At 51.1% G+C, this 24,516-nt stretch overlaps 2 protein-coding genes across 10 annotated transcripts in view; both read right to left on the bottom strand.

Annotated features, from left to right (window-relative positions):
• The window catches only part of SPTAN1 (spectrin alpha, non-erythrocytic 1), a 58,599-nt gene extending 49,904 nt beyond the window's left edge, over window positions 1–8,695 (bottom strand). For 7 of the 8 annotated variants that reach the window (XM_044439959.1, XM_044439963.1, XM_044439960.1 and 4 more), the window contains exon 1: window positions 4,298–4,345. In XM_044439959.1, the coding sequence (XP_044295894.1) occupies window positions 4,298–4,330 (33 nt within the window). In that variant the 5' untranslated portion in view covers window positions 4,331–4,345. Of the gene's footprint in view, window positions 1–4,297; window positions 4,346–8,620 lie in introns of those variants that run through there. The other variant, XM_044439961.1, reaches the window with a different exon arrangement.
• Window positions 8,696–11,168: 2,473 nt separating this feature from the next.
• Window positions 11,169–24,247, bottom strand: GLE1 (GLE1 RNA export mediator). 2 transcript variants are annotated; one of them, XM_044440099.1, is made up of 16 exons: window positions 24,112–24,247; window positions 22,473–22,697; window positions 21,504–21,629; window positions 21,203–21,351; window positions 21,041–21,101; window positions 20,221–20,469; window positions 19,463–19,721; window positions 17,744–17,856; window positions 17,240–17,309; window positions 16,564–16,706; window positions 16,060–16,250; window positions 15,255–15,384; window positions 14,068–14,172; window positions 13,125–13,207; window positions 12,493–12,556; window positions 11,169–12,236 (listed from the first exon to the last, which is right to left on the bottom strand). In XM_044440099.1, the coding sequence occupies exons 1-16, from the start codon at window positions 24,208–24,210 to the stop codon at window positions 12,168–12,170; spliced, it is 2,136 nt and encodes a 711-aa protein (XP_044296034.1). In that variant the 5' UTR covers window positions 24,211–24,247; the 3' UTR covers window positions 11,169–12,167. The 2 variants fall into 2 exon arrangements, with proteins under 2 accessions (XP_044296034.1, XP_044296035.1); XM_044440100.1 differs by having other exon boundaries at window positions 19,496–19,721.
• Window positions 24,248–24,516: the final 269 nt, after the last annotated feature.

The raw sequence follows: 24,516 nt of genomic DNA, 5'->3' as shown, positions 1-24,516 counted from the left end.
TATTCCATCTCCTCCTGGTCATTCACAGATTCTACAACACAGGAAGGCAACTGGCTGGCTCTGAGGCTTTCCCCCTGGGAGCACTTGCTCGCTAGCCCTTGCTCTTTACGATCCACTTTTAACTGTTTGAGAAAACTGGATTGTGCTTCTGTTCAACTATTTCGGGATCCGCAATGTTAAATGCATCTCCTCTTCTGGCTCCAATCACACTACTCGACTTGCCCTTTAAGGAGAAGTTAGAAATATAAAAGGCGTTCTTTGTGACAAGAGTGAGCCGGGCAAGTCAATTGGAAAAGGAAGTGGCTGGATAATGGACTGTTCTGTCAGGCAGAGGAGGACAGAAGCAGCAGCCCAGATGACGCTCGCAAGCCTGCTCTGCCAAAACACGACCGAGGCTTGCTTGGGGTGCCATGGGCCAAACCCGTCCGCCATCGCCGATGCTGCCGAGTGGTGCAGGCGGCATCCGACATTTGCGCTCAGAACTGCAGAGGCAAACCCGACGGACCCTTTCGCAACCGGCGCACTGCAGCGTCTCCCGGTGCGACGAGGACCTCTGTGGAAAGGACAGCTTTTGCGCAAGGCGAGGGAAGGTAGCCAAGCAAACTGGCCGCGTTTAAACGAGATCACAGTTTAAACGCTGATCCACTTGGAGGTACTAAGCCTGACGGGGAGTAACAGACTTTGTTCTCTGACCTCTGTGTGCGCGTGCGTGCGTGTAAGTGCACACACCATCACATTCCAGACATTACTGTTGGCTGCCCGGCGCTGGCGCGGCATACGCACCGGCCCCTCCCATTGCAATCTGCACTGTGCCGATAAGGTCAAACACTAGACAGAAAGTTCCAGGCTGCAGAGGGAAGCTAAAGTAATTAGGTTACTTTCAGCTAAGAGATGCGGCTATAAAGAAGGCAGGAAAGGTCTGGAAAATAGCTGCCGAGAAATGTTTTTTAGGCGTGGTTCGTGCAGAGTTCGGGTTGCATCATTGAAATCAGTAGATGTTTGGATTAATGCTCCCTTGCAATTTTAGTCACACACCCGATCGGAGATGAGCGAAGCCACAGGCTAGGATACAAGAGGGAGAACTGCTTTACCACCTTTCCCGATGAGCCTGGGCACCTTCGAAACGGGCTTCTCAGCGTCCTTTAGCATCAACAATTATACAACAGAGCACTAGCCACCCAAGAGGGAATGCTGAGCAAGGGATATTTTTAGACATTGCAATGCAACAGCCGTGATGTCAGCCACACCATTCACCACAGAAAAGCCATTGTCAAAACGGGGGTTAAGCAGGCATTAGGAGGAGTCCTCTTCCCTACACAGGAGTAATCGCAAAGCACACCCGGAAGAGCAGGACTGTATCGGCCCAGCTTCCAAGCAGGCTGCCTGTGGGACCAGCAAAACAGAAGGACACAATCCTTGCCCAGAGTTGCTCTGCGGTTACGGGGGCGTATCCTGATCAGCAGCCATTAACGGCCCCATCCCCCACGAATTCCTCTCATCTCCCAAAGCTGCCCAAGGTGGTGGCCACGGCCATGTTTCGGGACAGCAAATGCTACTGCTTAGCTGTGCAGGCAGAGAGGAGCGGCTCGTGCTTGCCTGCCCGCAGTCTCCTGCCACTCGGGTTCCTGGGGTGACCCCAACGCGTCTTCGACACCACCCATACCCTCCCGCGCCCCTTCTTGCTGCTACATGCTCTCCGGCCCTCTGCAACCGATGGCTGCCCTGAGAATTAGCACACTTCCACATGTCCTGCCCTTGACGGCCCCGTCCAGCTCTCGTACCCCAAGCCTGTGGCTTCCTTTATGGAAATTTTGCCCTAACCTATTTCCCCCCCAAGCTGAGAAGACCCCAGTGCTGCAAACATTCCTCAGAGAGGAGCTGCTCCAGCCAATTGTGAATTCTGGTCACCCTCGGCCGCGTCTTGCCCAGTGGCACACACGGTGTTAGTTCTGACCCCATTCCCGGTGATTCCCCCATACAGAACCCACCTTTTTCACAATGCGCACACAACCCACTGCAGTCCCAAGAGCTCTCCCCTGCCCAGAGCCCATCTGTACGCCATGAAACACACACCAGCAACCGTTCTGCTGAAATGCCCTCATGTTTTGGGTAGCTGAAGCACGTTTACTACGAAGTATACAAATGCCCATCATTTCACACGCGATGGTGGGCATATTTCTTAGGTTTATGTATGAATGGTGCATAAAAGCTCATCTTTTAGCATCTCGCTCTCTGGGTGGCCACTGCAATAAACGGAAGTGTCACGTATCGAACTCCTGCCTACATAGTACCGATTTAAAAATTTGTGGTGCAAAGCAGCTCTGTAGCAGACAGTGCGATAAAAGCACCATGGTGGTGGAGTGCGGGGAGATAAAGGGTGCCCTAGCCTTCTAAGGGCCTTCTTTTCCACCTATCACAACAGCGGGCATTTCGTTCCCGTCAAGTTGTAGTGGAAAACAGATGATTCTCCTGAGCTCTTGCACTGCAAAGGATGCAGAACTACGAGAGCCTGCAGAGCTCTTTACACACCAGTAGGTTCCTCAGGATTTCAGGGAGGTAGTAAGACAATTGTGTGGCAAAACTCTCTTGAGGAACAGATTTACTCCGGAATAGATTTACTCCTGGTGCTTGGGTATTAAAAAGGGTGCTATCGAGCGCTGATCTTGAAGTGCAGCGTTTGAGGAGGAGTGAAGGAGGTTGGGCCGAGTGACTTGCAGACTCCTTTTGCAGAAGGAATGCGGCAAAGCCGAAACCTGCAGCGCTTGTCAGCAGCAGTGCCAGGCTGGCTGAAGGACCCTGACCGTCAGCACTGACCACCGCTTCAAACGATGGCATTTTAAAAGCCCCCACTGCGATTTTAAAAACTGACTCTTTCAGCTGAACGCAGAACGTCTGCTTCAAAGCTCTACCATCCTAGCAGGAAGAAGTCGGCCTGCCTTGAAAATGTCCGCAGGATGGAATGAGAAACGAGCAAGCCGAGTCAAGCGCAATACTGCGATCGCTTCTTGACTTGCTGCTTTGTATAAATGGCGGTCTTTTAACATTATTCATGGCAGCTGCTTCAGAGAGAACTGAACCACAGGCACAACATGCAAAGTTACCCAGGAGGAAGGAGTAATTGTATCTGATGCGAGTCTAACATTAAGTCCTTATGATTTCAGTGATTCCGCTCTGCGTAGGACCAAGCTTGGATGCCACTCTGAATGTGTGTTTTTGGACGCAAGAAGTACCATGAACAGACCAGTGTGAGATGCAGCTTTCCTCAACCTGGTGTACTCCAATGTGTCGGGCTAACATTCTCCTCCTGGCTGGTTACCAAGGGCATTTTGTGGCCTTGATCTTCATACAGTAATCAAACAAATTGAATCTTTGCAAGACCTTGATACAAACTAGGCCTTTAAATGGAACAAAGGACCCAGAACGGAATTATTTGCTTGCAAAAGGATTAATCAGCAACTTTCATTATGTACAGGTTTTTTTCAGTTCGGCATCTCCATCCCAAAGTATTCACAGCCATGCAGGGTACAGAGGAGACTACATTAAAAAAATAAAAATTGTCTTGGCAGCAGACTATATAGAATTTAGCACGAGTATTCTGAGTTTTCAAACTTAAATCTCATTGGCAATTTTTGCTATCATCACTTCGTAGCAAGAACCTGGAGTTGGGTGATTTTAGACTATTCTTATTAATAAAAATCCCATATTTTCATATGACCTAGTTAAATTCTAGCACATTGAACCAAACAGGAGGAAGTATAAGCGTTGCGGGGGTAGATTCAGTAACACTTCAACTGCAGTCCTTAGTAAGAAATGGTGCGGAAGCATCACTCTCTCATCACTCTGGGCTAATTCAAATTAAAACGAATATGCATGCAATAGATGGAATGTGCTGTGACAGAATTTGCAGTGAGATAGTATGGCCAAAGGCCCTAAAAAGCTTGAATCGTATCAGCAGGCTATCAAATAAAGGCATCATGTGACTTATTAAATATCCCAATGAGCTGCTTTCATAAATAAATAACTAAATAACTAAATGCACACTTGATCACACTCCATGCACCAGAAAGCAAAAATAATTTAAAATTTAAGGTCTTTTCCAACGCCCAACATTAAAAGGCATTATGATTTTTCAGACGACAAATCGCTTTTTTCCCCTTGTCCTTCTGCTGCAGATATCAATAAATAACACACACAGGCTGAAAAAGTTTGTGCAAATGCTTAGCCAGTGCAGGGGAAGAAAAGAGGCAACGGCAGGCAAGAAGGATGGTTTTGTTATTGCATGCATATTGTAAAATACCTGGACTCTGACTTTGCGAAATGATGACAACATGACGAAGGAATGCAGGCTCTAAAAGGGAGGAGCACTCTCAGTATTTCACTGGGTATAAAGCACGAACGTAAAACGGTGCAATTGCATTTCAAGCTGCGTGTTCCCCTCTACCGTTCTAATATGACCCGAATGAAGCCTTTTTTACACAGCTCTTCGTGGAACCTGTAACACACTTAACATGCGAAGCAGGTTTATCCGTGGCCCTCCCAAGCACACACTCCGCTCTGTCGGGCTGAATACGCGGGGCAGCAGGGCTAAGCTTAAATATTAAACATTTCCCCTTGCTTGGAACAGTCGCCATCTCCTCTTTGTAGTTATCTGTGGGGAGGCAGCTGTTCAGACAGCAGCACTGCGAACAAGTCTGAAAAGCAAGGCAATTTACCTGGGAGTAAGTCCTTGCACCTGCTCACTAAACTCCGTGCTGTTTCATGCAAGGAATTGTATGCTCCGTGCTGTTTCATGCAAGGAATTGTATGCATCTCCTTCTTTGATAGGAAATAGCAATTAAGGAGCCCTATTTAGTACCGTACGGGCTGCCGTTGATCGGAGCCTGAGTCTCAAACAGCCACGGGATTCTGGAACTGAAGTGAGCTTGGCACTGACTTCCTACCATCTGCAGTCTGCTCCACCCAGTTATCTTGGAGCAGATTCCAGATATGTGCGATGAGGAGGGAGAATATTACAGCTATTGCAACAGGGGAACATCCTCGGTTGGGTTAATACAATAATGAGCAAACGTATTTCCTCCTTCCGAACATAAGCAAAGAAAACACAACCTAACTCTGGAAAAGAAAAAAAAAAGGTTACGTTTTAACACAAGATGTAAGTCCAATAGTATTTTCTTGAGGACGGACAATTCCACATGCAAATTAACAGGATAAATTCATTATTGCTGGAAGGTTGGCGAGTTACAAAGTACCAGGTTTTTGTTAATTTTCCTACTCCAAAGACTAAATTTTAGAAATAAACTGCTGTATGTTTATCAGTTCAGTTCTTTCCACCATCTCAGTCTTTTGATTTTCTTAAATCTGGAGAATTATTATTTCTTACCACTGTAGCAGAACTATCCCCACCACCATAGAAAAACCCAGACTTTGTTCATTTCTGGTCTAATGTTTTATAAAACCAGGCAAGGTATATTTTATGTAACAGCTGCTGCTGCACAATGCATTTAAGATAGTATCTTATTCCATAACAAACACTGCCTGGAATCTTCTGGTAACTTGGTGCAGTATCTGTTTTTTAAAATATCCTTGGATGAGATCTGTTAATCACGAGATACAAAGAACTCTCCATAATTAGCTTTTCATGAAATTATTACTTTCATTGTCTATGACAGAAAAATATTGTCCAATACCAAGCTTAATGACAGTCTGGGTTTAAGAAGAAAAATCTGCAAGGTGAAAAATAACTCTGGGAGTATGACAAATACTTCACTGAGTGTGAAAATGACTCAGATACAACTGCAGAATCTGGGAGGGGGGACTAAGGTGGCAAAATAATGTATATCTCTAATAGTAAAAAAAAAAAAAAAAAGGACACAAGAACAAACATTAACAAAAATAAAACAGTTTCAAAACCCCATTATCTGTGGCTAAATTTGCCATAGGTGGAGATTAAACTTGCAAAAGAGAGCAAAGGCTAATACATACTTTAAGTGCATAAAAATGTTCTCTGTTAAAGCTGGAGCTCTGAAAAAGGACAAAGGATCTGGATAAAGAGGACATAGTCTCGTATTTATGTCTGAAACACCCCTCAAGACAAGACAAGTTGAACATTCGGAGAGAGATTCCATTGTCTTTAGCGATTGCGCTGCTTCTCAGGGGGTTTATTTACGGAAAAGCATCCTCCCCGTTCAACAGGGAAGAAATTGGTATGCAGCCCGTGTTTCAATTACCTGATTTATTAGGCAGAGCTGTGCGACACTGCTGAATCGAGAAACCCTTCCCCTTCGGAGCCGTGCAGAAATTCGCTCCACCCGCTGCTGCTCTCCATCTCCCGACCTTGGGCAGGGCTGAGTGCGCGAACATCAAGGGAAGCCATTGCTGCAATGCACAGGCTGCCTGGAAATGCTCCGCATCTTTTCTACGTGAAACTGGAGTGCTGCCCTCTCGAATCGGGGTGGGGCGCCTGCCTTCCCCTCGCTCATTTCTTTATCTTTTTGGGGGGCTGGGGGCTTGGTGTCACAGCTCATTTGCCAGGGAGACCGAGTCCATCCCAGAGGCTCTGAATGAGAGTCCTGCTGCTGCTGCTACCTAGGGCGGGTCCTTTTCTTTCTCCCCGGCGCCCAGCAAAAATACAATGTCGGCTCCACCATCCTCTCCAAGGGCAGAAGGAACAGCCAGTCCATCTGGGCCAGGAAAGCAGCTGCCCCACCCGGCTCTTCTCCCTGCCTCCCCCGACCCCAAGCACCCAAGTGAATCAAGACTGCGGGGAACCGCTGCTGTTTTTAAAGATGTGCAGGGGAAACGCAAGCGTCGTCGATGAATGTGGGAATGCCTGCGAGGATGCGGGCATGTAGTCAGAGGAAAGCTATTCCTGCTGATGGTGCAACTACCTCTGATTAGAGGCAACCCGCTGGAGGGACATTCTCAGATTAACCTAGGATTACCAGCCCCTCGGTTGGCGCCCGCTCATCACCGAACATGGCTTAGAATCACACTTTCATATTCACACAGAGTGATTCCACATTGATCTGTTTTTCTAGGAAGAAAACCCATTTTAAAATTTAGAAGACAACTGTATGTATTCCTGCTTAGAAGTAAGCTCTAAAGAGTACTTAATCCCAGATAAATACATTTGGGGTTGCAGCCTTCTTGTTACCGCTCCCCACAAATCCTCCAGCAGATGCACCTATTTGGTCCCTCACCATAAATATGTGAGCAAGCAGTGATATAAACCGTTACTGTGGGGAGAGCTGGCTGTTCAGGGCCAGGTGCTTGGAAAGAAGTCCTCTGGCAGACATGAAACAAACATAAATGAAACTTGACATGTGCAAAATTGATAAGAGAGGCAAGCCTAAAGCAGTTGGGTGGATCCCCAAGACAGAGCTGGGGGAGAAATGAAAGTTACCAGATAGCAATACTATGTTTTTTAAGTGCTCAGCTGGCCCCAAATCTTTCCAGAGCTGCTTCCAAGTCCTTAACAGAATGTGCTGGGGCTGACATCTGGCCCAGAATTTAAACCAAGATTTTGTTTTGGTCTCCCCTTTCCCTCTGTTTCTATGAGGACTCATGGATGCATGCATTTAAGAGTTGAAAATAATTCACGCATAGAAACTAACAGCTCCAAAAAATATTCCAGTACTTTCCCAAACACTGCAACTTTGACAATGTGCGAACGTTGGGAATTAGAGGAGAGGAAAGAGAATGAACCAGTAAGCAAAACAAACGCCTCTTTTTTTGCTTCCTGGATACTTTATCTCATTTCGTTTATTTCTTTGAGGCTTTTATATCCTGTCCTTCACAATGTCTCAGAGCGGTGATACAAATAAATGAAGAGGATACATTATTGAAAGATTACATAAATGAACAACCCCCGATTTCTTCTAAGTACTATGCCAGAAGAAAAATGATCACACTTAAATGAATACAAATCTCTCCTCTTTTGTGTGTGTGTGTGTAGCCTATTCACATTGCTGGACTAAAAACACATTTTGGACTGCTTCCACCATTAATAACAAGGACGTGCCCCTCCCAACCAGAACGCCTTTTGAACCCAAGACTGATGGGGGGGGGGAGTCCTGCCCAATCTGCACCTGCTTCCTCAAAAGCAAGTTTAAATTTGGTTTGGGGGGGGGTCGAAGGGTGCCTTCAGGACTGCAACCCCAATCCCGTCCGTGCGACACTTCAGGAGCCATTCTGCTCTGCTATTTTCAGTGGGGGGTCCTCGCCCACTTCCCAAACGATGCCTCCTCAAATCAGGCCCCACTGCTTTCCATGGGCACCTTGGAAAGGCACCTTGCCCTCCCACCTTTTAATCTCCTTCAGCGCCAAAGGCGTCGACCGCAGCCGATGCAGCGCAAGGAGGTCAGCACCAAATGCTAGAAAGGAGATAATGGGCGCGGCGGGGGGGGGGGGGCGCCGCGTCGCGCACACACCTGCCCTGCTGCCTACCTGTTCGCCTGCGGGGCGCACTTCCCGCAGGCGCCGCAAGGAGGCGCTCGCGGAGCCCCGCTCCCCTCGGCGACCGCCTCGCCCACCGCCGCGGCTGCAGCGGCGGCGGCCTAAACCCGCCCCGCGAAGAGCGCCACTCTGTCTGCGCCCCGGCCCGCTCCTGCGCTCTCCTCACCGGGTCTGCACGAAGGGCCCGAGCCGGCCGGCCGGCCGACCTCCGCTGCGCCGCTCGCCCCGCCGCACGGCACCGCGCCTCGCTCCGCCCGCCCTCCGGCACCGACTGCCCGCCGCTCGCGCCGACGCCCCTATTTATAAGGTGGCTCCGGCGGTGACGTCACCACCGCAGACCCGAGCGGCGGCGCGCTGCTGCTGGCGGAAACTGCCGAAGCGGGGCGAGGGGCGGGGCTGCGAAGGCCGCCCGGCGCCCGACGGCGCGCGGAAAGGGCCGAGCGGCGGCGGAAAGGGCCGAGCGCAGGAGCGCGACGCCAAGGCGGGCGGGCTCGTTCCCCGACCCGCTTCTCGCACCGGGCGGCCCGGCGTCGCCCTGCGCCTTTTGCGCAGCGTGTGGCGCGCAGAGGGCGAGCAGCTTCTCGCCTCCCTGGCCCGCAGTGCCTGCGCAGGTGGGCGCTCAGGCCCCGGCGCGCCAGTGTCCGAGCTAGCCCTGCATACCTGTGCGCCCCTCCTGGGGAGCCCCCCCCCCCATGCAGGAGGTACATCCAAGCACACCTGCAATGAATGAATGAACCGAGCTGCAATCCAGTCCTGAGGGTGCCTTCCCGGCACCAGTGCGATGGGGAGGCTACTGCGGGAGCTGGCTACCCGCAGCATGAGCAGAGTGCTGGACAAGCTGCATCTCTGGCCGGATCCACCGCCACGTTCGCATTCTCAGGCTCCTCAGAAGTGGTCCTCAAAGAGCTCTTGTGCCACGTTAAAAGGATCCGGCCTTTTGCACGAAGCGGACTTAAAATAGACGGGGGCATGGAGCTCGGGAGCAGGGTGCGTCCTGTGGATGAACGGCACGGAGGTTGGTTTTGTTTGCTCTGCAGATACAGGAGAGATGAAAAGCGGGAAGGGGAAAGAACTGCTCCATTCATTACTGGAGCTGCCGCAGCCCAGAGCCTGCAATGGAGCCTGAATTGTCTGGACAGAGTGTGACTCAGAGCAATTCTGATGAGCAGAGGGCCTGAATACACAGTATTTCCAGAACCGCATTGTGCTTGGCATCGCAGTCGGCACAAAAAGCACTGCAGCATTGTTTTCAATACAGTTAAGTGCCCACGCTGAACATCGCGTAACCATCCCGACACCTACACATGACGCAGGAGAGCTAATTCAGGCTGCAGAGCCTGCTCCAGACCCAGACTTCTTCCCCAGACTGGCTGTGAGCTGTAGTCCCAATAGGTCTGAGGGGCACCCGGCTGGGGAAGGCTGGACTAAACCGACCGATTTTCACGGGCCCGAACAGACTCGCTCACAAGCCCCACTGGGCCTTTCTTCCAGGTAAAGCCATATTCAGTCTAACAATACTGGAAAAATGTATCTTCTGCTATACATCCCTGCCTGGACCCCGAAATCAACTTTAGGGGCCCTCCACTGGGAGCGCCTGCCAAAGGAAATTCAATGAGAGGCTACTTCGAAGAGTTGTTGTTGTTGTGGCCCTGGTTGTTGAAAGAGATTCCAAAGAGACTTACCTCCTGCCTACCTTGGGCTCTTCGAATCAGGGTTACTGTTATTTTTTCAGCCATTTCAGGATCTGTTTTTTTAAATATTTCTGTGTCTTAAACCTTCACCCCGCTAGCATTCTTTTTTTATTTTTATTTTTAAACTTTTATATGATCTTTTATCATGTTGTATTTTATGGTTTGGTTGTGAACTGCCTGGAAAACGTTTACTGGGCATTCCAGAAAACCATTCAATCATTCAAATGCACCTGTCTTTGGCCAAGACAGCAAAAACCACTGGAAGAGCATCGGGGGAAAGGAGAGAACTGCTTGGTACCGTATGTTGTCCAGAAAGGACACAGTTGCAGAAGCTTGCTTCTCCCTTCTCTTCCAGGAAAAGCACGAAGTTCCTCCAGTGGCCTCTTGTCTCAGACTGAAGGAGCAAGAGACGTGAGACTCTAACCCAGTCTGTCAGTTGACAGAAGGAACAAAAACTGCCAATAATTCACTGCAGAGACAAACTGGGCATAGGGCTCTGCCTTGCCAAGGAAATCCAACCGTCACCTTTGACACCCAAAGAGGAAACGTCCATAAACTGAGGGGGCTTATAGGGAAGAAGCTAAGAGGGGAAAGCAAGAGAAGTACACTCCTCCAAAATGCTTGGAAATTACTCGACACGACAGTGGCAGCAAACTAGCAAGAATATATACCATAGGTTAGCACCAAAACCCGAGAGGCCAGCCACTAGTTTCAAAGCAGTGTCAAGGAAGCAGTTAAAGGGGGAAGATGGGGGCTTCTTTCTGGTAATGGAAGCCTTGCCCAAATGAGGAGAACAAAAGGGAGCTCACACCTGCATAAGGGAGAGGCAAGCAGATAATAAGGCGCAAAAACGCATTTCAAAGAGCATGTAACTAACAACATCGAGGGAAATAAAGAATTCTTCAAATATGCCAGGACTGGAAAACCCCCCAGGAGGCATTTGGACAGCCGATGAAAAAGGAAGACAGAAATGGGAGGATAATGGACCCCCACAGAAAAGAAAGGAAACCATCGAACAAAATGTTGAAAATAAATCTCTTAAGTTTTAATGATCTTTGAATCTGCTCTCCAGTGACATATTCTCAGAATAATTACCTTAATAGACTCAATTCAGAAAAGGAGTACAACATTTCAGTTGAACTAACGAAATTGCTGTTCGCACACACCCCCTCCCCCCATTCCATAGTGACAAAGGCCCTCTTCTCTGTCAGGTCTGCGTGGGAGGCATGGTTAAATTTAAAACTGACAGCAACACGGACAACAATTCTGTCTATCTTTCATGGGACGTTTCTGGAGACCTTTCTCAGCCAAACCAGGCACATTACTCTGACAGTACCTAATGCGTCAACAACTTTTCACATCAATAAAATACAAAGCTCTTTTTAAGAGCTTTGTTTTGTAAAAGAGGATAATCACTCAATTAGCATGCTCCTTTCGAGTAAAGTAGTGCTGCCTTTGATGAAGCTCCACTGCCTACTCTTTGAACCCGACAATCCAACGGCCACTGTTTCTCCAAAGCACTGCAGTGTTTTAATTAAAAGTCACAAGTTAAAATGCCACCTGTGATATTTAAAATGTTTTATGATAAAATCTCTTACACTATGACCTCAGTATTCCCTTAAGAGACATGCTGCTCTTTTCTGCATATATTAAATTTCTGCAGAGTTTATTAGACTCTGGAATCCTTTGTGACATTCAAGCAAATCTGCTCCTGCAACTCTTCGCCAGGAAGGTAGACAGCTGTTAAAATGCAACAGTCACATGCAGAGTGAGAGGAATATGCGTGTTGTGGACGATATTTTAAAACACTTCACAAAACACATTTCTGAAACAAGCTGCACGGGCTCTGAATCTTACAGAATCGAGAACCTGAATATGGCTGGGTAGAGTTGAGAGACCATCCTTTAACATCTGCACATTCCAGTTTTTCTTCCAAAGAGGCAAATATCTCTCTCGAGACTTGTCCTTGGAGATCAGGCTAGACTTTGAACTTCTGGGAAAGGGCAGGTAGAAGGAGCGAAGTCACGACCTCCAAAAAGATGGTGACAAATACCCGTTCGGTAAAGGAATTTCTTTCTGTTGCAAACATTTCTGGGAGAGAGCAAAGCGTTCACTTTAAAATTGGGATATGCAAGCGCAAACCAAGAGATAGCAGGTATTACCGAAGTCGCCGTGACAGAGACGGCAAGTTGCACGCAAAGAGAAAGCGGCCCCAAGACTCCACAGACTGTGGCATATGGCAGCCCCCACCAGAGAGCTGGAAACGGGCGGCTTTTTCTCTCCGTGGAGGTGGCGACGATTCTGGGCCACGATTCGAGTCATAAAAGGGCCGAGAGCAACGAGTTACCTCCAAGAACTGCTTGAGTCTTATAAGGGCTCCCATTTCTCCAGCACTTGTAATTGCTTCGATTCTGCGGGGAATGAAGAGGAACCCAGTTAGGCCAGCGATCACCCCGACCCCGAGCCAGGGGACAGCCCAAGTGCGGGCTGAGGACAAGAGGCTGCCACGCACGCACGCATCCCGGGACGTTAGAGCGCAGCGACGGAAGCAACCTATCCGAGGCCTTGGAGAGAATAAAACTTCCCTTCCCAGTCCAGGTTTGGGGCCTCAAGTGGAGACCCATGCCTGCTCTGAGTTGGGACCTAATCCCATTTAAGGTGGACGCTTCAGGAATGAACTTGGGAAAAGAGCCTACAGAAAACAATCCCTTTGAAGAAAGGGCAGAGATGGCGAAGCAAGAAGAGGAACAATGCTGGGGAAAGCCGATCGTTTTCAAGCATTCAGCATTGTGTTGACATGCCGTTAAAGGCATCTGAGTGAGTTTGTACGCAGACGAGTCCATCTGTCAACTAGATCTGCGTACAACGAAGTGTTTCAAAAATGTTGAGATGAGCTCCCTCTGTGCTGTGGCAGAGGCTTTCCTCACGAAAGGGAAGTCTGTATTTCTTTTAAAATGATATTTTAAAAAAAGTACTTACCTTGGGAAATACTCTTCCTTGATGAGGAGGATGATCTTCCAAAACTGGACCTGGTATTGCTTCATGAGCGCGTTCCCACAGACCTGGGGGGGGGGGGTCCAGAACAGTTTTCACTCGGCTGAGGGTCAAGCTTCCTACCATGAGCTCCCCACAGATGCATTGGACTATAATTCCCATCATCCCAAGGCAGCTGGCTAGGGCATGCCCTGCACGTGTTGAGACACAGCCCTACAACTCCCAGCTGCACAGACATCTGGACAGGTTGGGGTGGCTGATGGGGGTGGGGTGGGCGGGCTCCCCATCAGGAGGGAGTCTTCCACCAGGGGCTGGACCCCCATGGGCTGAAGAAGCTCTGACTCTGGATTTCCTGCTCTGAACTGGATGGGATGGCTGAGAAAGCTCCCCCAGCCGTATGATTCTATGTAGGGAGGGGAGGGGAGGGGACTGGACTCAAAAGAGCCAGATTCCAGTCTCCACTAGGGGATGTGCGGCCAGTCAGTACTGCTCAATGTAACCTACCTCACAGGGTCATTGTGAGGCTAAACAGAGACGATAACGTACACCACTTTTGGCTCTTTGGAGAAAACAAGCAAACGGAGAGGAGAGGAGAGGAGATCCTTGGCCTTCTCACAAAGAAGAAAATGTGTGTGGCATTTGCTTCTGGGGACACCGATCCGAAAGCTATGGCGGGGCATCGGGCACGCACTGCAGGGGTCGTCGTGCCTGCGCTCTGGCTGCCCGCCTGCTCGGAGCACTCCAGCGCACACAATGAGAAACAGCGCTGACACTCGGGGCGCTGGCGGCAGCAGGGTTGGCCCGCGGCCGGGCGGCACGGCCCTCTACACCTCCGGCCAAGTCAGTCCCCGCACGCATGGATGCCGTGCTGACAGAGCCAACTTTTCCGGGGCGGGGGCGATGGAATGGGGGGGGACACAGCACCTACCTCCAGGAAGTCAAAGAGAATGGTGGCCGTCACGTCTGCCAGAGGCTCCATGTTCAGCATCTGTGCCAGCCAGCGCCAGGCGTGGCTCAATCCGTGCGGGTGCGTCTAAGGAGCAAGGGAAGCCAGGGATGGTGAAGGCCGGGGTCTCCGGAGGAGTGGCCCCGCAGGACCATCAGCGGTACTTCCCAAGCTGCGCCAGCACGAGCTTAGACTCATACAAGAGCTGGGGGGGCCATGGAGGCCATCAGGTCCAACCCGCTGCTGTTGCAGGACACCAAGTTGCCCCGTCCCACTCGGACAGCTGCCCAGCTCGCCAGGAAAGAGCCCGACCGGACGGGCAGAGGGGGACCAGTGCTGATACGGTGCAGCCTTCTCTGACCTGGCACCTTCTCCAGATGCTTTGGACAACTCTGCATTCCTAACCATTGGATATGCTGGCGGGGGCAGATGGGAGCAGGCGTTCAAAACCACCAGGGAGACACCAGGTTGGCCACCTCTGATTTGGAGGCAGTTTTAAAGAACCCACTAGGTTTCTTCCGAGGACGTCGGCCTGGTTTGCATGTAACAATGACCCGTGGTTTAAACAACCAGGCGGGACTTGTCTAGCAGACCATCAGGCAAACGAACGATTGCTTGTTCTCTCAGTCCCTGCGTTGTTTTCCCCTTCTTTTGCCCGTTCTCTCCTGTATACAAACTGCACAGCACTGCACTAGCGGCAACGTAAACAGACTGTCTTGGCAGTTCTTATCTGCTCCCTCTGAGGCTTGGAGCAACCAGTAAACAACCCACAGTCCTAGATTTGCAGCAGCAATTCTGCATGATTTAAATCACACTTCCGAAGCCAACAACAAACTGCGGGTTCTTGTTCTGGGTTGTTTGTGGGTAAAAATCCATAGGTAACCCATAGTTCTGGGTTTGCCCACAACAATGCACAATTCAATAATCCATGGTTAATTAAAACAGGCTGCCATTACGTGCAGGCCAGGTCTGTATTAGCCTTCCCCAACCTGGGGGATTCTGGGAGTTGTAGTCCTACATATCTGGGAAGCGCCAGACTGGCAAATGGCTGCTGTAACATAAAAAGGAACGAGTGCGGACGTCTGCAGAGACTCAGAGAAAGAAAAATCAGGTGCAGACCAGAAAAGGAACAGGCCGATCTTTTGTAGAGAAATGACAAGGGCACCTACCCCTTGCTTATCCCGGTACGGCCACTGCAGCTGAAGGATGGCGGCGTACAGGCGGATCATCCCGGACATCCGCTTCAGAAAGTTGTCCTGCGGCTCCACCTTCCCGTCTTTCACTTGGTAGCCAAGCATCCTGCATGACGCGAAGGCAGACACGCCGCTTGCTTGGCCCTCCCCAGTCAAAGGCGGGAGGCGCTGCCCCACGCGCGGCCCCACTGAATTCTGAGCCAAGGCACTGCAGTCGCACTTCAGCGGCAGAACACCTGAGCCTGGAGCTGGAGAGCAGGCAGAGCCCACGCCCGGTTCTCCAACTCCTCGTCTCAGACCCCTGGAATGCAGCCTAGCGGGGCTGTGGCTCAAAGTGTCGGTCTATTTTAAGAAACTCCCCCCACCAGAGCACAGCCTGGCTCTGCTGCCTGGCTCTGCTGCCTGGCTCGGACTGAAACCGTGCGGCAAGGCCGGGGACCACCTGGCAAGCTCCCCGCTGCTCGCTGGGTCATGTGGCTAGCTGCCCTCTGTTCACCTTTGGGGAAGGATCTTGCCGACTCCCACTGACCGTTTACTGCTGCCGGCCGGATGCCTGGCGAGCACCGTGCTTTGCCCCAGCCGGCCTCCAAGGCACCGGCCGTCGCCGAACCGTCAAAGGGCTCTTTGCTTTGTAAGGACTTCCAGCCGGGCTGACCGCCGCACGCTGCGTCCGCACACCGGGACCAAAAAGCCACAAGCAGGCGACGGAATGAAGCCGCTCCCCCTGCGTTCGCCTGCTGGGCTTTCCCGCCTGTCCCTGCGAAGGCTCCGATGACGTTACCTCTGAAAATCCTCCAGGGGAGTCCCCTCCTTCATGGCAGGGTAGAACGGAGCCGCGTAGGGGCACTTCCTGTGCAAGTGGGCCAAAAGGAGGCCGCCCACCCTGGGGTGCAGCTCCCAGATGCCGGAGGCCACGACAGCGATGGGGAAGGCCGCCTCGTGATGCGCCGCCACCTCTTCCTCGCCCTGTTTCTGGAAGGACCCACAAGTCGCTGTCATCGCTCTCTGACCGCTGCTCAAAGGCAGAGGTTCAGCTTGTCAAGTATGCGGTGGAATAAAGATTGCCTGCTAGAGAATCCCGGGAGCGGAGGCCTGGCTTCTTTCTAAACATGCACAGGATTGAGCCTCAGAACTGGGCAGAGTCCAATCCTCTGCACTTTTAGAGAGAGAAACGGCCTACGGTACTCAGCACCGCGCCCCGAAACCATATAGAGATTTTAATAAGGAGAACAGGAGGAAAAGCGGCTTTTCAAACCAGGGCATGAAGGCGATGTGCTTTCCTTACCACAAATTTTTCTGCCAGTTTGAAATACACGAACTCCAGCCCTTCAGGATGCTGAGTCACGGACACCTTGTGGCCACCAGAGGATACAACCCTTCCAGAGAGGAGGCTGTGGATCTTTTCGAAAATCTCTTTCAACTGGGAACCTGTGAAGACAAGCGCAGAAGAGTTTGGAAAGCGGCAGAGAGGGAGAGAATTAGGAGGAAAAGGAGTCCTGCATATATGCATGCATTATATATATATATGTATATAATATATACAGACATATATGTTATATTATATATGTGTATATATATACACACATACTATATGTATACCTTATAATGTATTATTACATGTATATACATGTATATATTACATACAATATATATCATATATATAATACTTATAAAGGGGACCCAGACGTCCCCTTTGCAAAGTCAGAAGTAAAATATACACTCTTCAGTTCTGAGTTCTGAGCTCAGATCTGAGAATTTGATCTGAGCAGCGGAATGGAACTACTCCCAACCCTGGAGCCAATTCTGACTCCCAGGCAGGCCTGCACAGGAGCAGTGAGCTCAGGTGTCCGGCGCCGGGCGGTTTCCCCCTCAGGAGCCGCTTGCTGGCCCTGCCACAGCCCAGGGTGGCACTTGCCAGGTGCCAGGCGCCTCCCATCATACGTATGAAAACTGGCACTCACCCGCTCTCGTCGAAATCTGGCTGACCGGAATAGTAGCCGCTTTCTGTAAGTCCATCTTTATTTTTTTATCCTGAAAAAGTTAAAAATGCAGAACCGGAACTTGACCCAGTTTTAAAGAGCTTCGTTTTCTATAACTAAAAGTGCTAAAGGGGATGGGATCGGGGGGGGGGGGGGGGATGTGTGCAATGTTTTCCCAGCCAGCATCCAGAACGTCACAAAGTTTATTTATCATATTTAAGGTCCTACGTGGCCTGAGCACCGATTATTTAAGGCAGTGGGAAAGGGTGATCCTGGAATTTAAGGCAGTGGGAAAAGGGGATCTTGGAATCTGCTTTCCCCAACTTGCTGGCTGGATTGCTGACAACTGAAGTCCAAAGAATCTGGAAGGGGCCAGGCGGAAGAAATCAGGCTGGAAGAACGACTTGCGTGTGAGCACCTCAGGGAGGGTGGCGAGAAGCCAGCCCTGTGCCACACGGTGAACGTTCGGCCTTGGGCCGCGGTTACCTGGCTGTCCTTGCTGCTGGCCAACGCACTGAAGGAAGCGACACACTGCTCAGATTCCTTCTGCAGCTGCTGGTACCACTGCATGGTTGTCGCCTCTGCTTTCACCTGGAGCCCTGAGCACGGCAAAGCGAAACGTCAGAGCTGGGGATGAGCGGCAGCACCGCTTTGTCGATCGGTGTACAGGGCAAGAGCTGCAGCTCTTACTCGCAAAACCTACTTAATTCCGTAAGTACCAAATTACAAGAACATTGGTAACGCTCCAGTTTAAATCAGAATAAAACCAAGGTTTTAAAAAAAGAAGAAGAAGAGGAAAGGTCACCAGCAATGTAAAGTGCTAAAAACATTCATGCAGGTTTTTTTTTTAATGGAAGGACTAAGAAACCCCGGAAAATAAAAAGGGAAACCTGGTGCTGAAAAGAGCATTGTGGCACTGCATGAAAGAGCTGCCATTGCTGAAAAGGCCCTCTTTTTAGTGGCTACCTCATTTGGGAGAAATGCGAAAAATTCAGAGAAAAGTCTGTAAAGAGGACTGTCCCCTGTGAAGGCCCCCCCCCCCACCGCCCGCGGTCTTGCCCCTGGGCTGCACAGGGGGACGCAAGGGACCATGTAAGGCATTCCACCAGCCCTGTGAATGACTCCAGAATTTCTTCTTTTTTAGATTGCGAAACCAGGGGCAGCAACTGCCTGGCTTTATTGATCGCTCCTAAGTTGCTCCGAGGGCCCTTTGGGCCGAGGAGGGAGATAAAAATAGAAATCTTACGGTTCCAGGCAATTACATATACACATAAGACGACACTCCAAGAAACCAGGCCGCAAGCAGTTAAGAAGCGTGTAGCTTAATACAGAGGCACATTCTCGGAAGCCGGAGGCCACAAGCACCTTCTCTGCAGAGGAGCAGCGATCAGCCCCCAAAATACGCGCCATCTTATAGCCTTGTGAGAGTTGCACACCAATGAATCCAAGGGTTGTCTTTCGTTGCTGGGCCTGGATTAGCCCACCGCCCTGCAACTATTTCATTTGGGATTCCAGCACCGATTCGGGTGCCCTGGGACTGAGTTTCCCACTCACGAAGGGCACGGCTTGTCGTGTCGGCATCGGCACACGAGCTGCGGCGCGTTCAGTTTTCCTGTGAAGGATGGCGGGCAGGAGTGGCTCCGAGGTCCTTTCCAAAGGAGCCCAGGCCTGTATTAGACAGAGGGCCAGCCCAGCCTGAGGCAAAGCCAGGCAGCAGATGCTGGGGGCGGGAGGCAAACTGGCTTTGTCTGTTCCTCAAGCTCCCACAACATGAACAGGATCAGGCCGCGCAACTGCCCGTGGGCAAGTGCGACAAAAACAACGGGCGGAACAAGAGACACATAGGCCCGTGGGGATGGCCTGTCCCCCTTGAAGGAAATACTTATTTCTGGCCCGGCCTCGGATCTTTGGGAGCCCATATTCTCAGACTTATGGGAAAACGAGATAAACAATGTGCCTTATATCTCTCTCTGTTCTACGGGTTTAAGTTAAAGACAATTCTGCGCATGCTCAGGGATACTTTGCACCTTGGTGTGGGGTAGAGGAGATGATACCCCCTGGCTGTGCTTCCTCAGCCAGCAAAACGCCTTGGAAGGGCCCGGAAATGACTCCTGGAAACACTCGTGGAGTCAAGGCGGGATCTTTTAATCCTTGACAGACGGCGTGCGAGTTAACCTGCGGCAAAGCGGCGACAGGTGGGCTCACCGTCCTTTTGGGATGGTCCTCTGATGTGCTCACCATGAGCAGGGACTTTTGCCAGCTCGTCCTGCTTGTCCTCCTTCTTCTCCCTGGCCGCCGCGGCTCCCATCGCAGCCGCCGCCGCCACCGCCGCCGCCGCCTCTTCCTGCCTCTTTTTCTGCTCCATGGCCCGAGCGATGTCTTGCTCCATGTTCGAAGTCAGCTGATGCATCTCCAGCAGCGCCTGCTCGGCCGAGGCCACCTCGGCCTCGCTGGGGAACGCTCTCTGGCAAGGACCGCAAAAAGAGGCAAGCGGCCTCAGCGCCATGGGGACTAACTCAACGCATTAGACCCTGACCGAGCCACGAACGAGGGGGGACACTCAGGGGTGTGTGTGCGGCCTGGAAGCGTGGCAAGTCAACCTGATCCGCACAGACTGCAGTGCGGTAATCCTTCAGATGCTGCACCTCCCCGCACTGACTGACACGCTCAAGAGAAAGAGCACCAAACTGCACACGACAACATGCATCTTAGAATGACGTGCACGAGGAATGGGTACTTTGTTTTTACAACTGCACTGGGCAGAAACACATTCGAGAATATGTGCTGGCAGGGGATGATGGGAACAGCACTCCAACAAATGCAAAGGGCACAAGCGGAGAGGGGTCAGAGGAGCAGCCAGGGCAGAAAGATCCTAAGGGCTGGGGAAACGCGCTGCTGAACGAGACAGGGCAACTTCACCCTGTGTCTGTGCAAGCCCCGGGATCCTCAGGAAGACCCTTTACCTCGCCGGCCAGGCGGGCCACGCCGGACACTTCCCCGCAGATCTGGTTGCCACGGTTGCTGTACAGGGAGAGGTCGATCCCCGGCAGCTCTTTCTGTCTGTAGCTGAGGCCGATTTGCTGGTTGATGCGCAGGACCTCCTCCTGGATGGAGTAGAGGCGGCGCAGCCGCTCCTGGCCTTCCTCCCGACGATGGCGCTCCAGCTCCTCTTGCCGCTGCTGCTCTGCCTCACGCAACTTCCGGCTCAGCAGCTTTTTGGGGACGGGGGGGGGAGGGGGGAGTTTTACATTTTAAGAAAGAGCCCTGCTGCCCACCACCCTCTGCGGCTGCTTCTGGTCGACATTCCACACGGCAGAGCCAGACGGAACATCAGTCCAGGCCCATCTGCTCAGGAGATCCAGGACGACTTCCCAGGTTTTCCTCTCAGTCCTGGGCACAGGCTGCAGTGGATCCCGAGGGGAGAAGCAGGAGGGCCTGCTTCTGATTAGTGTATTTGCTCTACGCACACCCATCTCTTCCCGCTTAGTTCTTCCTTCACTTTCCCCCTTTCCTTCCTTTTTCTGTCCTTTGGCCATGTTCCCTCCTCCATCTTTTCCTCATATCTTTAAAACGTAAACAAAGAAAGAAAAGCTGGAGGTGCTACTGAGGAGGCCCACCCCAGGTTGGGGACACAACCCCACTGGGGACACAAGCTGGCGGCTGGACACTGCTGTGCACTGCCTGGAGGAGAGAGGCGGATTTAAAAGCTTTCCTGCTCCCGCTGGCTCTGCTCCTCACGAATCGCCGCCCTGTGAGTCGGCCTCCCCGCCTCACGGCACGCACCTTCGCTCGCTGTCGATGCTCCTCCTTGAGCTTTTCCTGCTGCCTTTGAGCTTCTTTGGAGCTGCAGGGGAAGCGGAAAGAGTGCTTTACCGACCGTGCCACCAAGACGGGGGCCAGAGAGAGCCACGCGGCCCCAGCTGCGGCCTGCTCGGAACCTCTCACCTGTCTTCTATCTCTCGCTGCAAGTGCTGATACTCCTGGTGCTGCTTCAGCTCCTTCAGCTCATCGAAGCGCTTCAGCAGCTCGCTTGCTTCTGCGGAGGCCGCCTTCACCACCTGCTCCTGCAGTTCCAGGCGCTGCCTGAGCTGCTCCTGCAAGTCGGAGAGGGAAGCACAGAGATCTGAATGTACACGCATCACATGAACGGCCTCGGGAGGCATGGTTTTATCTTCTGTCTCTTTTAAGGCGAGGAGTTCTCTCAGCCACAGCACATGCGTCCCTCTAGGCTGGCCTGGCCGCTTACCTTCCTCTTCAGCTTCTGGATTTCTTCGTGCAATCTTATCAGGCCATCAACTCCGGTGCCTTTTGAGAGCGGAGGGGGAATCGAGGCGTTCTGGTCATTCTCTGCAGCTTTCCCCTTCTTGTGAACCTGCGTGGGTAGGAAGAGGAGCCAATTATGAACTGGACTCAGCGGCAGGACACTAAATCAGCAGCTGGAAGCCCCAGTAGAAAGAAAAGGAAAACATTTGCGTCAGTTACTGAATATAAAGCAACAGCGATTTCTAGGCCATCGCCTATTTCCAAGCTATTTATGTTACAAATCAAGAAAACTCTCAATATAACCCATACCTGAACAAGCAGACAAGTGAATGAGAGTGAAATTAAAACCTCTCTTTCAATATGATTCTTTTAAGTCAGGTAAAAAGGAATAACTTTAAATTACCAAAAAATTACCAAAAATAACCTTATAAGCTACAAAACAGTATAAAATAGTATAGTGTTTTATAATAAAAATAGTGACAATGTAACGCTTCAAAAATCTTCACTTGCAAAATGTCCAAGGACAAAAGCATCTGTTTGAATATATTCATATCAACTACAAAGAAGCCCTCAGGCTTACCAAGTAAAAAGACAAAGAAGGGAAAGGGGATTGCAGGGAAAGGGAGAACGAAGCAGCAGCTTGGGAGTAAGTACTAGATCCGAGCTGGGCCAGGCTGGCTTGCCCCTTGTTGAAGGTCTTCCTTGGATGGCGGCATTGCTGCCGACGTGGGGGCTGCATCTTTCGTTCGACTGGCGGGGAGGGGGAGGCAGTTCCCCACAGCTGCTGCTTCTCTGGCTGATCTCTGGGCCTCTCCAGAAAAGGCCATGTCCCCCGTCCCCCTCACAGACTTGAAAATGAAGCTACTCTTGGAACTGCTCCAACTGTAAACCGTCCTGAGACATCTAAGTACGAGACGGTACAGAAAAGATTTAAATACATAAATGAGGTTACCTGCGTATCCCTTGGTGCTTCCGTCTTCAATGGTGTGGAGACCTGGTGGCTGTCGGGAGGAGCCGTGATTGTGAGGGAAGACAGCCCGTGTATAAGCGTGGACTCATCCAGAGAGGCGCTTGGAAAAGGAGAGTGTGGCTTTGGTGAACGGGACAGCATTTTTTCCAGCATCTGGCCTGAGTAGGGTGACAGCTCAAGAGGACCTCTATATCCTTCCAGAATTTCCTAAGGAAAACACAACATTTCATGAGCATGTGTCGGGGGGGGGGGGGATGTCTGAATATAGATGCTTAGAATTCATTGATTTATTTAAAACTTTTCCATGCCGTCCCTTATGCATGGCATCTCAGGATGGCTTACAATCATTAAAACAACCACAATAAAACAGCAATAAAGAACAATAAACCCCCAAAAAAATACAAATTAAAGAAGTTAAATAAAAGCAAATGTTAAACATTAAAATTTAAATTAGTTTTGAAAATAACAGTGAAATAAAAAGTTTTAACCTGGCACCGAAAAGAATATAAACTGGACGCCAGGCAAACCAATCCGGGGAGCACATTCCATAATCTGGACAGAATTGCTCTGAAAAGCTGGACAACTATATGCATAATTTCGCATAAGCCCCTCAGATTCTATGGGGCCTTCCTCTGACTAAAAGTGCCTAGATTTACACTGAAAGCTGAATCCCTATGCATGATTACCTGGAAGTAAGGCTCTGCTGACCTCTATAGAGCCTGCCTCAACCAGGATTATCCTGAAAGATAGAATAACTATGCATGCCTATCCAGGAAATCCCATTGATCTCAATGGGACTTACCTCCTCCAAGTAAGCACGTCTAAGCGGCTTTTAAATAACTCACAGTTCAGCTTATCCATGTCTACTCACAGGTAAGTCCTCCTGCATTCAGTGAGGCCTCCAGTTTATTAAGCCCATAGAAATTCATGCCTGAAACCCCGGAGCTGCCAGCAGCATGAACAAAGGGTGTACCTGGGGCCTGACTGGATAAAAATCTGCATCAGGTACTTCCAATCAAGCACAGGTTTGCAGTATCAATTAAAGTTGCCACCACAAATGTTTAGATAGGGGAAAAAATAGTGTTCTTAGCATGTCCCAGCCAATAGGGCTGACTGGGACAAGCTGGACATTCCAGGACCTTAAAACGAACGAACGAACGAACATGTATGGCCTATGCAAACCTCTCTATTTAATTAAAAAACAGCTCACGAGAATCAAATACGAATTGAAAACGAGAACCAGGGTGGTGCAGTGGTTAAGAAATGCTGGGCTAGGGCTCGGGCGATCTGGGTTTTAGCCCCTGCTCGGTCATGAAGCTCGCTGGGTGCTTTGGGGCCGGTTCCTGCGACTCAGCCTAGCCTAGCCTAGCCTAGCCTAGCCTACCTCACAGGGCTGTTGTGAGAGTAAAAAGGAGGGGAGAAATATTTAGGGATGGAAGAGGCTCGGCTTCCTCGCAGGAGGACAATGCGCGATCTAAATGCCACGTGAGCACAGTCTTACGATCTGGACCGTAAGGAGCCGAAGGCGGAGCGGCGGCACCGCTGCACACGCCCCTCGGGACCACATGGCTGCGCGGCATCACGGGGACAGGGCACTGGGGCCGGGCCGGGCCCCGCCTACCTCGCCGAGTGGGCTCCAGTCCGGGCAGTAGGTGAGCTGCCCCTTGCGGCTGCCCCGCAGGGCCTCCACCGTCTCCAGGCGGAACTGCTCGGACGGCATGTCGGACCGCGGGCCGCCGACCTTATGCCGCCCAACAGCGCAAGCCCGGCCCCTGGAGGCGCTTCCGGCGGGACCGGAAGAAGGGGGACGCTCTGCTCCGTGCAACCAGAGAGACTGGAACATAGACTAACGCTCTGAAGAGAGAGGGGAGGAGCGTCCGCAGATGGAAGCCACCCACACGGAAGGCGGCCCCATGGGCGTGCTTAAGGGTCGCTCGCTGGATGGGGTGACGGGACTTGTAGTCCCTCTCACTGAATTGCGGGCAGCTGGGTTTAAGGAATGATTCGAACCTCTTCAGGCATCTTG

The sequence above is a fragment of the Varanus komodoensis genome, unplaced genomic scaffold (genome assembly GCF_004798865.1).
Source record: "Varanus komodoensis strain SLA01 unplaced genomic scaffold, ASM479886v1 scaffold36, whole genome shotgun sequence".
NCBI classification, from domain to species: domain Eukaryota; kingdom Metazoa; phylum Chordata; class Lepidosauria; order Squamata; family Varanidae; genus Varanus; species Varanus komodoensis.
The sequence above is the reverse complement of the archived record's forward strand: the minus strand, read 5'-3'. Positions and strand labels throughout refer to the sequence as shown.